General features: G+C 29.9%; 1 protein-coding gene across 3 annotated transcripts; it reads right to left on the minus strand.

Moving 5' to 3' along the window:
• Positions 1–325: 325 nt before the first annotated feature.
• LOC126737896 (uncharacterized) lies at positions 326–10,979 on the minus strand. Of its 3 annotated transcripts, XR_007661154.1 has the most exons (8): positions 8,060–10,979; positions 7,969–7,988; positions 2,954–7,910; positions 2,627–2,894; positions 2,281–2,576; positions 2,117–2,220; positions 898–1,905; positions 326–828 (listed from the first exon to the last, which is right to left on the minus strand). XR_007661154.1 is itself a non-coding variant. In XM_050442983.1 (3 exons), the coding sequence occupies exons 1-3, from the start codon at positions 8,175–8,177 to the stop codon at positions 6,734–6,736; spliced, it is 993 nt and encodes a 330-aa protein (XP_050298940.1). In that variant the 5' UTR covers positions 8,178–10,979; the 3' UTR covers positions 6,116–6,733. The 3 variants fall into 3 exon arrangements, 1 of the variants encoding a protein (XP_050298940.1); XR_007661153.1 differs by having other exon boundaries at positions 2,954–7,988; XM_050442983.1 differs by lacking the exons at positions 326–828; positions 898–1,905; positions 2,117–2,220; positions 2,281–2,576; positions 2,627–2,894 and having other exon boundaries at positions 6,116–7,392; positions 7,773–7,988.
• Positions 10,980–13,765: the final 2,786 nt, after the last annotated feature.

The following is a 13,765-nucleotide window of genomic DNA, read 5'->3' on the forward strand; positions in this document are numbered from 1 at the left end:
TTAAAAAAAAAAAAAAACACGTCAAATTAGATATACAGGGGGACGTTTAATTATGCATTTACTGAAGTTCTGTCAATCACCTCCTCACCTCCAGCTATCCTCACTTTAATATGTCAAATGGAAACCCCCATCGTGTGATACATCATAGTAAGGAGCGTAAAATTCTCTATTCAACGGTATCAAAAAAAATGAAATCGGTAAATGTGTAAGCAAATAGTTAGCGGAAAATGTCTAGAAATAATGAATATTTTATTTACGCCAAATTTTGGTATGTTAAATGGCTACCCCATGGTGTGATACATTATTTTAAAGGGCATTCATTATGTTATCAATGGTTGTAAAAAAAAATTAAATTGATTGACCAAGAAGCAATTAAAGTGTCAATCGGTAGGGTAGAAAAACAAATTTAATTAGTTTAACAAATTTATTTTATTAAATGTTCAAAATGCGCGGCGTTATTAGCAAGACAATAAAAAAGCCTATTTTCAAACTCCTTACGAACATTGGCAAGGGTCTGCCCGCTAATTTCTCTGCATTCTTGAAATATTCTATTTTTTAAATTCTCAATACTCTCAGGTGGGGTTTTATAAGCTTTGCTTTTTAAGTAGCCCCAGAGAAAAAAGTCTAGTGGGGTAGGTCCGGAGACCGCGCAGGCCATTCGATTGCACCACGTCTGCCAATCCAATTTTCTCGAAAATTTTCATCAAGCCACTCTCGAACTACCAAAGTGTAGCTGAAAATGTATATTATTTTCATTCAATAATATAGCACCATGTTGATCCACTTGATTTTCCATAGATTCGATGATGGAAGTGTGTATTGCATTTTCTAAAAGGTTTAAATAAATTTCGCCAGTCAAATTTTCTTCCAAAAAAAATGGCCCGATTATTTCATTACCGTAAATTCCTGCCCAAACAATAATTTTTTGAGGATATGGCCTTCCCGTAAAACATGCGGATTTTCATTATCCCAGTATCTACAGTTATGTCTATTCACCAGGCCATTTAAAAAAAAGGTCGATTCGTGACTGAAGCAAATGTTCTTCAATAAATGGGGATCGTCGTCAATTCGCTTGTGTTTTTTTTTGATGATCTATTAAAAAAATGTAAGAATTTTAAAATGATGTAGGTACCATACTTAAAGTATTCATTTAAACTACCAAAGTTTGGCGTAAATAAAATATTCATTATTTCTAGATATTTTCGCTAACTATTTGCTTACACATTTACCGATTTCATTTTTTTTGGTACCGTTGAATAGATAATTTTACGCTGCAAAGAGTAAAATTATCTATAAGAAAGTTATTAAGTGTGGAAGTGTGGATCGTTTTGAAATGAAAGCACTGTATATGATATGTTTTATTTTATATTTTAAAAAGTAACAGGCAGGGATTTTCAGTTTGATTAAGGTGCATATTGACTTGCAACAAAACAGTCCAAACAAACCAAACACGCCGCGCGCGCTGTAACAAATTTGTCTAGTGAGTACGTTGCGCCGAACAGAACAGAACGCACAAAATATTTTCGGAGGATTGTCGGTAAATGGATTTTGCGAGAATTTATTTATTTGCAGGTGTTCAGTCGATTCCGTGCCTTTTGTTGATCACTGATCGGAACACAACCAAACATCGCAAATAGCCGGAAAGCTCCGAGCAAAATTTTTTGTTGCAGATTGTTTGAAGTGCGCGATGCATTTGGTTTGTTTGCACCTTTAGAAAAAAAAACACTTTTTTTATATTTGACTTTTATTAACATTTATTTCAATAACTCTACCGCTTCGGCATGGAAATAATTGTATTGTAAATTATCTAATGACATATTTGGAGGTGGGTATAACGTGAGTTTCCTTATGACGTAGAAAAGTATGACAAATGCCACTAACATTGAAAATAGGATATTTTTTGGCCTAAAAGAGATATTGTAATATAAAAAATAACCTAATAAAAACCTTACCAATGTCGCTTTCTCTTAAAAAATAGATTCTAATAGCTCTATTGAATTATTTATTGCTTTGCTAAGACTAAAAATTAATAACATGTTTTGATCCATAATGACGAAATAAATACATTAATAAGCTCTATTAGTATTTGACCGAACTCAAATTAATAGGTACTTACTAATAAAAACCCCATTTAAAATAATGACATTCTATAAAATACTCATTATGCTTTATATTTAGATGAGGAGAAGATTTAGTCTGGCCATTAAAATGCATAAAACACTAAAACAATTTATTTTTAATAAAACATATTTAAGATTTCTTATTAATTATAATACGTACTTCTTGATATTGTGCGTTGTCTCCTCTAGGCAAAAACAGTGTTACATTTTTTAAGGAACTATTAGCATCCAGAATTTTTCCATAAACAGGATCATATATAAAAACACCAAATACACTGGAACGTCCAAAAAGCTCTTTAAATGCTACTAATCCGATGCAGCTCTGATTTCTCATATCATCTAAATTTAATTTTACATATCCTCTTAGCATCCACGTATCGCTTACCAGCGGTATTGATAATAAACTTCCTTCTTTATCATTAATTTTTTTGATTGAGAACGCTGATGACTGCATTTCTGATATAAATACAATTTTAATATGAACTATCTTGAACTTTTATACGTACCTACGTTAAGTTCTTCTTTTGTAGACATATAGAGTATACTACATCCTTTTATCATCCATTTCTCTAATGTAGTTAAAAAACTATTACTTTCATTATACTTACTTTCGCTCTCATTAAAATTTTGAATAAGAAACTCGGATAGCCGCATATCATTTTGAAGATCTTTAATATAATTTTTAAGTTTATCTAAACGTTGACTTTTAACATGTCTGGCAACTCTTTTATTTTCACGTTCTTTTAAATTTGATAGACTTATTAAAGACAACGTCTAAAAATAAAAATAAAATAGCTTAAATTAATTAATATATTTTTCACGCAGTATCTTACCTTTAAAAAACCTTCTGTTAAAAATAGATGTTCCTGATATGTATGGAAATTGTCCAGAAGCTTAATTTTTAGTTCATAACCATCATCTCTGGTTAAAATCTCTTGTATTTTATATGCCAACTCATCTGAGAAAAGAGTTTTTAAGGTCTTAAATTGTTGTGTTTCTTTGACACAATTTAAGATAATCAGTGCAAATGAAAATATTCGATCAAAATTATCTTGTTGTAGTTTTTGCTTTAACTCTCTTAGTATAGTGCTAGAAATATTGGAAAGTTACATTTCTTATACAGTTAATTGTATTATATGCCTAAAGATTTATTAGTATCATCAAGTTATGCTCATTATAACTAATTAATAAATAAAATTAAAAATTTTATTTAATAACTGGATAAAAGTATATAGTGTGTCCAAAAACTGTGGAAAAATACCTTTTAACGAATTATCTGGTTAAAAAACGCTCGAACCGTCAATTTTCTTTTATTTTTTTGCATGTTTTCAGATTTCTGAAAAATATACAGGATGCGTCAAGAAGACTGGGCAGCTTTATGATTTTAAATAGAGCACCCCATTTATTATTGCATTTTTGGATTCTATGATAAATTCCAAACACATTTCGTGTATACTACCCTATGTAACACCCTATATCAATCTTGAACTGTTTTTGAAATACCAACAATAAAAATTGAAATGAATTAAAATCTAAATTATTCAACTCTCGATACTTTTTTGTGTCTCAGATGGCAGGCGGGACATTTAGATTTGACGTTTTCGCAAAGTTTAATATTGTTCAAAATGGCTCAATTAAATGAAAGAGAAAAAATTATAATAATAAGGTTAATGGGTTAAGGAGTTATAGAGGTATTAGACCATAAGAGGTCGCTAATTTATTAACGTTATTATTAATATAATATAATATAAACTTTTAGTGATTAATTTCCAAATCGAAATCTAATTACTTTATCAACGGCTCAGATAATAGTAAACAGGTTCGACGACAGCAATAAAGAAAGGACTATATCTGGTCGGCCAAAATCCTAAACAAATGATGAAAGAAGTTTGGAAGTTTTTAATGTTTCGTTGAAAATCCCCACAGTTCGTTGCGAAAAATCGCTCAATAAATTGGAATGCCTAAATCATCGGTTAAAAAAATTTTAAAACAAAATAAATTCCGTCGTCATAAAATTCACTTGGGGCAAGAACTTCTGAAAGATGTTTTTTTTATTAAGTAACATTGTGTTTTCAGATTAAGTTACATTTATGTTTCATGGCATTTTAAACCGGCAAAATTGCAGATACTGGACCAATGAAAATCCACATTGAATGTGGGAAGTACAAACCCACCAGCCCCAAAAAGTGAATGTGTAGGCTGCGATATTTGGAATCCACATAATTGGCCCGAGGAAAATCTGACTTCTGTAAAGTATTCGGAAATGCTTCAAAACCGCATAGTTATTGAAATTAGACGTTAGGCCGGTCGAAAATACATACAAGTATGGTTTCAACAAGATAGAGCTCCTCCTTTAAATTATACTTTTCCAAATAGATGCATAGGCAGGGGGTATCATAGAATGGCCTAGGCTAGGACTAATGGCTAGGACTTCAGACCTCTTTCCTTTAGATTACTTTTTTTGGGATTATTTGAAAAATAGAGTATTTTTCACTAAACCTAAAAGTTTAGTCAAATTAAAACAACGCATAATAACTGAAGCTGGCTAAATTATATAAGAAATGATTGGAAACGTTTTTGAGAAATTTTATTTCAACCTTGCGTATTGTCAGAAAGTGCAAGGAAAGCATTTCTAACATTTAATTAAATAGTTTTGCTTCTATAACAATAACTTTATTAAAGAAGGGCGTTAATTGATTGACATTTTGAAACTAGACATTTGTTTTTTTATTTAAACTTTAGTTAAATCTGAAGTTGATATTAAACAATAGCATGTGAAAACTAAGATAGGATAGTGCAACCAGTATTTATTTCTTCAACTTAAATCATTTTGATTTTACAGCCTGGTAAAGTTTTTAAACATTTTGATTTTCAGTTGTTGATATTTCGAAAAGAGTTCAAGATTGGTATAGAGTCTTATACATGAAATATGTTTTGACTTTATGATAGAATTCAAAAATGCATTAATAAATGGAGTATTTATAATCCAGTCTTCTTGACGAACCCTGTATATTTTTTAGAAATCTGAAAACATTCAAAAAAATAAAAGGGAATTGGCGTATCTAAGCATTTCTCAACCAGGTAACTCGCTTACCTGTCAAAGGTATTTTTCCATACTTTTTGGACACATTGTATAGCCTCTTACAGAATACGGATTAATATACAGGGGACAAAGTTTAAAGTACATGAGGCTATTTGAAACCAATAAAGATGGTTTCAAATAGTAAAATCTGTATTGTTGTATCGAATTCATAATGAGTTAGTTATTTTGTTGGGTATTACGTCACGTGAAATTGAAAACAATGAGAAAACCTACTTATTTAATAAAAATACCTAATTTGAACCAACGTTTCGGTAGTTATATCTACTACTGTTATCAAGGTAAATAAAATTAAATTATGAATATGAAAAATTATCTTTTCTAATCTCTCGTCTGCCCTTTGCTAAAGAGCGCGAGTTACGTATGGGCCGAGGGTAACAAAGTTTAAAAAAAAAACTTTTATTTAAAATACCTCGTATGAGTAACAAATTTATTTAGGGAGGATTCGTTCGTGAAACAAAATTAAAGAAAATCAAAATCGGGGTTTAACAAAATACAGAAAATAGGTTGAGCTAAACAATGAAGTACTACTAAATGCATTTATCTTATATTTATAACCTTGCCTTATCTAGTAGTAAAGGCGTGGTATTTAATGTAAATATCAGCTATTTTAGGGATGCAACTCGCGCTCCACCACGTGATCAAATCAGTTTTCATAGATAAAGACGTAAATAGAATGGACTCTTCCTTGTTAATGCAGATGTCAGCATTATTTTGCTACACCTAGCGCCATCTATCGGTCTGGAATAAAGTACTGGTGTACATCTGTTATTACTAGATGGCGCGCTACGCAAGATCTCGCCATTTTAAGCGGGCTTTTCAAATGTTTTGGCGGACTCCGCTTTACTCCCATTGCTTTAATATTTAAAAACTGAATAATTGAAAAAACACTTCATATATTAAGCATATAATTTATATAATAGTTACATACTTATATAATATAAGTATAATAGTTACATATATCGAAAATCTCAAAGATTAAATAAAGGTTATTACACGTTTACAATTTAAATTCGTTTAATATCAAAACAACATATTTCTAAAATTTAAATCACATGTTTAAGGAAATGGAATATGTTATAAATTCCTAATTTACACCACAACTTCTACCTACTTTAGAACTGGTACTTAAGTTTCTAGTTAGTACATTTACGTTTTAAAAGTAAGTTTTTTTTTGTAAATTTGTTAACTTAGAAAATAATCAGAACCAATTAATCAGAACCACCCCTGATCCTCAAAAGCATATGAAATGCAGTCATAATGTTTCTGTTATGCCTGATATTAAAATGGTGAATTTTAGTGTTTACTATACTGGGAGATGTTATTAACAATGTAAACTAACAATGGTACATATAAATATATACTGGGAAATGTAAGTTTGTATTGGATGCAAGGCTCCTAAAATGCTGCCAGCAGCAATTTTGGTAACTCGGCCCAGCAATAGATCTAACACATCTTGTATCAAGCAATTTTAATAATTTAATGAAGCAACAAAAATTAATGAAAAATTGTTTCAAAACAAATAACATAGAAAACCTATGACAATCTTACCTGAGCATGATTTGAAATTGATTGAAGAAATATCTTGAGTTTGTCTAAAACCCAAATCTTCAAAACCTATTATTTTTTCTTCATGGTAATTTGGTTGTAGATTTGACTGAATGCTCATTTCATCAAACATTAGGACATAATGTTTATCCTGGGGCTTCTTAAAGTTTTTCACTTCAGCTTTTAAAACTGAAAAAACTTGCTCATGTATGCCTGGACAGATTGGAATCCTTTTAAGGAGCTTCATAACTGTTTTTCTTGATGGTAATGCAAAGAACTTTGATAAGAAATGGTTTCCAGAGCCAGTTTGTTTATACAAAGCTAATGCGAGTACCTGATCTTCAAGTGTGTACCGTCTACCCTTTGGTTTTCTGTCAGAATTCTCAAATTGACATTGGAAAAATCTTGCCCGAATACGGTCCATACTCGAAACACATTTTTTGAAAATGTCAGATGAAGCAAACTTCTCTGAAGCACAGAGTCTCTGTTTAAATGATAGCCTACTTTTTTTTGACAAAGCAGCTCGCCTTTTAAATTGTACTGCTCTTTTGTAAAGGTGCCTGGCTTTTGGAGTTAGATCTTTTACTTGTGAAACATTCACTTCAGAGAGTAGTGTAGACCGGCCTAATTTAAATTCAATATTAATAATTTGTAAGTAATTATTCAAAAATTACAGAAATATTCCAAATTTCTATATTCATCCACACTTGTCAAAGATAGTATAACATCTTTTATAACTAAGTTTTTGAAGTTAACTAAGTAAATCCTAACAAAAAGTATTCTTATTATGAGAAAATCCTACTTCTGTCAATTAAAAAATTGATTTTTTTACATTAGATATCACTTAATTAATAAAACTAAAAGTATAATATGGCTTAATTGTCAACTTATAATAAATTCTATCATAAAAATTTGGATTTTTCATTGTGAATAACAGTGATAACAAAAGAATAGGTTGTGATATTCAGATAGTAATAATATTTAAGTTATGAACAATGGCTTACTTCTTTTATTTGAGGATGCTCCTACCGGATTTAATGTGGGGGCAGGTAATGATATACCATAACCACTGGTTTTTACAGATGAACTCTCAAATGTCTGTAATAACGTTTCCTTACTGGTGCTGGGTTCAGATTCTGCCTCTACAGTCACTTTATTAGTATACTTTATTATAACTGTATTTTCTGCTTTGCAAATTACCTCAAGTGGTTCCAAGAGACCTAACCAATAAATGTTAATGTAGAGTAAAAAGTTGATTATATACCATATTGTTTTCCTAAAGTTTCCTAACCTGGTAAATTGAGTGAGGGCAAAACATCTTTTTTGAGTATTTTATTAGCACCAAAGTCTTGGGGCAGAAAATGTAAAGCGCAAATTCTGCAATTATTGTAGATTTTCTCAGGTGTCATTTCTAATACCAATCGTTTGTTTCCTGTTAAATTCACCCATTTATTAAAAATGGGTTTGTTCTTAGATGGGTTGGGAAAGCGATGTTTAGATTGGGTGCTCTTATAGCAGCCATCTACGGAACAAGGAGCTGATGGTATGATTATAATTCAACCTACAATTAAGATACAAAACATTAAAAAAAAAAAACATTTTAAGTGCTCGAGGTGCTTCTTATTTGTAAACAGGAATCAAGGTAGAATGTGTGAAGCCAAGCAAATTTAAATATTTTCTTTTCCTTTAATACTAATATATTTTTTTACTCATACAAACAATAAAACATTAATATGTATTTAATTGAAGTGTGTGGTTAATCGTTTGTATATTATTAATATCTCTTTGAAAATTAATAACAAGTAAATAACAGCAGGATATTATACAAGATACTATACCTACAAGAACGAATTTCGTTTAAGACCACTTATATCTTTTGAATAGGTTATTTCAAATGATTTAACATTTATACAATTCATATCATATTCATGATAGTATATATTATAATCAAGATAAACTGGCATAACGCATAAGATAAATTAATGTTATAATACCTACCTACAAATTTACAAATGCAGTGCAAATAAATAAGTATATATTAAGTCTTTCTGAATTTAAAACACACAAAACAATGCCGAAATCACAGAAAATCACTAAACACAAGACACGATTATTGCAAAATAACAGTGCCAATGTCAACAAATGAACAAATCGCCATTTTGACATTGTTTTCGTCACCCCTTTCGCAAAGTGCTAAAGGTTGCATAATCTTTTTTTTAATGGCCTCAACGCCATCTATAGGAGTGGAATTAAGCTCAATGCGGGTCTATATTGGCAATTAGAGATCGCAGGGTATGTCAGTTTTGCAGCCCTGTCGTATTTTTGTGTCGGGAGCCGCTTTAGCTCGAAGTCGCAACGCCGCCAGCGCATCGTTTCACTGTTCGACAACAATACATGGAATCTCGCGACTAGGGACGTTAGTCAACTGGTCTCATTTTTTGTTAGACGTATAGGATTTTTTATATTTTACCTGTGATTTTACGTGTTTACTTGTACGTTTAAAAAAAATGAAACATTGTTTTACATTTTAAAAACAACTTTTAATTTCATTAAATGAATGAACATGAAGAAAATTAATTACTGATGGGATAGACAAGTAAAATTTTAAGTATACAGGGTGTTTCAAATTTGGCCATTGGGACCTCAGTAATATGTATATAAAATATACAAAAATGATTAAATTAGGGCAAAGTTTCACGAAATCCATTTTACTTTTTTCTAGGCCTATTTTTAAAATTTTGGTTTTTATCCTAATTAAAACTTTAATTGGCATTTTATTGGGCTCAAAACTGTGTTTTTTAAAAAACTTTGCACTAATTTAACCAACTTCGAATACCTTATACCTTATAGTAGTTACTGATTTTCTAATCGTGAGTCTCAAATTAGGGATACCCTCTGCGTATAGAGTAAAAAAATAAACTACCTAAGTATTTTGAAGGAAGGTAATTTATTACAAATATTTGGAATTTTGGCAGCTAGAAGCTGATGTCCTTAGGCGAGGCTAAAACTATGGGATAAAAAGATGTTAGTAGGTTGTCGAAGACATTTGTTTTAGGAAATTTTGAATGGTATCAAACTTAGACAAATAAAATATTACAATTTTTTTTTGTATTTATTATTCTGGGCTAATAACATATTTTTTTACCACTATTTTATCCCGTATGGGTAATCCTTCTCGATGTAGGGTCAACAAGTTTAGGTAAAACGAAATTTTCGTAAAATACTCGCAGTTTTGGAACCATTTTTTTCATGCCAAAATTGTGCATTATAAGAGATCTAAAAGTAAACTAAAAATAAATACATGAAAAAAGGGAGGCCTCAACTTTTAAGAAATAGGTAATTCTTATACTATTCATTTCAAAGTTTCTAAGATTATTTTTTTTAATTTTCTCAGAAACATTACCATAAAAACTAAAATCCACTATATTCAAAATTTTACATATAATACATATAATTTCATTACAAAATTCACGTTGATAAATTACCTTCTCCTCAACTACTTAGTGCTAGTTGACCCTGTATTTGAAAATAATAGTTATGATTGCGTTTTAGATATCATCCATATTCTATAAACTGAGCAAATTTTATTTTATTTTCTTGAATACCCTGCATTGGATTCATTTTGCAAATATTATAGGAACATTTTATTTCCACTAAACAATTTGTAAAATCTGTATTGTTGTGACGAATTCATAATGAGTTACTTATTATATTGGGTATTACGTCACTTATAGCAAAAATCAATTTAGAAATTTTTATCTCACACGCTCAACAATTATTGAAAAGAAGAAGAAAATAGACTTATTCACGTATTTAAAAGAAATATGAACTTAAATCTGTAACGATACCGTTCGATATACTTAATTTAATTTAAGTTCAATAAGTTTTAAATACAATAATTTACTTGAGGTATAATAGATTTTTTAGTTTTATATACCTAGGAGCTGAGGTTCAATCTATTAATCTCTGAGCTCGTTTCTTCTTTTCAATATCCTACCTAACTTTGTTATGAATATTATAATTAAAAAACGATAAAAAACAACAAGAAGACCTACTTTTTTTAAAAATACCTAATTTGAACCAACGTTTCGGTAGTTATATCTACTACCGTTATCAAGGTAATTAAAGTAAAATTAAATTAAATTAAAAATAAAATATACTTATCTTTCAAATTTTTAGTAATCCAGTCTCATCAAAATTTCTTCCTAATTCGAAAACACTTTATATACTTTTTTATATGATTTGACGGTTTATTAAAAGTTTGACAAACTATTTTGAAAGATAACAAAATTTTCAAAGGTTACTTTTTTAAAAATTAAAGGGGTGTGATCTTAATGTAAATTAATCATAGAAAATACATGAATATCAAATATTTTAAATCATTAATTAATTTTGAGAATACCCTGATCTACCTCTCTCTTTAGCAAAGGAATCCATGTATTATGAAAATCAACCGAACAAGTAGCTAAGCATTTATCTTCATTTAACATTATAAATGCACTTTCCTTTAGCTTACGTAATTTTGAAATTGGTTCCTTTGCTAAAATTGAGGAAGCATTCCAGTCTATTCTGTGGTTATTGTCGAATGCATGTTGTGTAATTTTTGATTTTTAAAAATCATTGTTTTTTATGTAAGATTTATGTTCATTAATTCTTTTTGGTAATGGTCTACAGGTTTCACCTATGTAAAATTTACCACAAATACAAGGAATTTTATAGATTACATTTTTATTAAATTCATTTTCATTGAAAGGTTTAGTTTTTGTTAATAAGTATCGTAATGTGTTTTGTGATTTAAAAATAGTTCTTATATTAAATTTTTTAGCAATTCTTTTTATCTTATCAGAAAAACCTGGAATAAATGGTAAAATAAGATTTGTCGTAAAAAGTGGTTGATTCAATTTTATACGTGGATTATCAAACTCTTTAAAGCAATTTTCTAAGTTTTGTTGATAAAATTCATTGAACTACCGAAACGTTGGTTCAAATTAGGTATTTTTACAAAAAGGAGGTCTTCTTGTTGTTTTTTATCGTTTTTTAATTATAATATTCATAACAAAGTTAGGTAGGATATTGAAAAGAAGAAACGAGCTCAGAGATTAATAGATTGAACCTCAGCTCCTAGGTATATAAAAAAATCTATTATACCTCAAGTAAATTATTGTATTTAAAACTTATTGAACTTAAATTAAATTAAGTATATCGAACGGTATCGTTACAGATTTAAGTTCATATTTCTTTTAAATACGTGAATAAGTCTATTTTCTTCTTCTTTTCAATAATTGTTGAGCGTGTGAGATAAAAATTTCTAAATTGATTTTTGCTATAAGTGACGTAATACCCAATATAATAAGTAACTCACTAAACAATTTGTATTTTCAATAACACCATCAGGGCTGGCTCCTAAATAAAAATGGTCCTGTCCTACATATAATCCACATTGGTCAACTTTAACATTAAATTTAGCCTCAAATTCTGGAATAGCATGAGCCTCACTTTCGCTTCCGTATTTTGTTGCGTTATTGCCGTGAAAATTTCCATACAATAAATTTTTTACGATATTTATAGGTGATGTTTGAGGACGCATTTTACAAATATTACCGAAATTTGAAGCAGTTATCCGCACAGACCTATCTTGAACCCACTTTGTGTTGGCTGATTGTCCAATTGTAGTCCTTTCAAAATTTAAAATATCTTCTGGAGTTTTTTTCAGTTGTTCCAGAAAGACCTTAGCTTTATTTATATATTCGTTGCTTTTAGTATCTAATGGTATATAACTAGCGTAAGGTCCATATCGGGCACTACATTACTTTTTTTTTAGATTTTTTTTGACAAATAGTTTTTTCCTTACTTTATATTGCGATAAACGTTTTTTACATTTCAATGTATACTTCTTGGTAAAATATGACGGACTATTACCAGTAGTAGTTTTAGTTATTATCCTAAAATAATCACCTTTGGCATTAACGGATAATGCTGCTGCCTCACATCTGGTTTGGTAAGAGCCCCTCCGTGAATAATTGACTCTTTTTCCTCCTACAAATTTACAAACAACATTGTTATAATGCTAGGCCAAGTTATTGTCCATATTAAGTATTAGGCTACCAGCATTGTCAATAAGTCGTTGAACTGCATCCATTATGTCTTGATAAATGCCACACTTCATCCATGGTATTATTTTTTTTCATTTGAGCCTTCGCATTTAAAATCGCAATAAGTAGTTTTTGCATTCGACCTTCTGTACCAATTCATTTTCGTATGGGTTTATTTAAATTAGCTTTTTATATACAGAAGAGTCACCTTCACCAACAATTTTTGTGTAAACCCATCTGCTATGATGTCCCTCTTCATTGATGTTGATGTCCTGCTCCAAATTTTATAGCATTTATATGTCGGAACATCTTTACCTTTGGATTCATACCACGTACACATAGAGCAATATTTGTTTCCTATACCAAGAAATAGAATCCAACCAGTTTTGTAACCTATAATGGCCTGCATTAAATGTAAAACAATTTTATCAGTAACTCACACAATTTTTTACTATTTCTGATTCCAAATAGTTACACACATTGTAGCATTTTCAAATATATTTTTATCAGGGAAGGTAAAACTAAATAGTGTATAATATATTATTTTTTTTTATAATTTTTAGTACAATTTTAAAATGTAACAATATACTACAGAATGCCTTTATATAAATACAAAGGAATAGAGAGCATCGTCTGTTACCATAGCAACCAAATTTTTAGCAAATTAATGCTATACGTTCCGTTTTCGAACATTCTTTTTAATACACATATATAATACTTACAATACCAGACATGGAATCATAATTAATATTATAGGAATGCTTTCCCCAAGCGCCATCCGTTACCACTGCAATGCACGGAATTCCGTTTTCGTCTATTTTGCCATCTGCCCTTGCTAAATTGGCTTCTTCAGCCGCAGCATCTTCTATAGAATTTTTCAAAGATTCCCTGAAACTTCGGCTAAA

This window comes from Anthonomus grandis, chromosome 6 (assembly GCF_022605725.1).
Source record: "Anthonomus grandis grandis chromosome 6, icAntGran1.3, whole genome shotgun sequence".
Taxonomy (NCBI): Eukaryota; Metazoa; Arthropoda; class Insecta; order Coleoptera; family Curculionidae; genus Anthonomus; species Anthonomus grandis.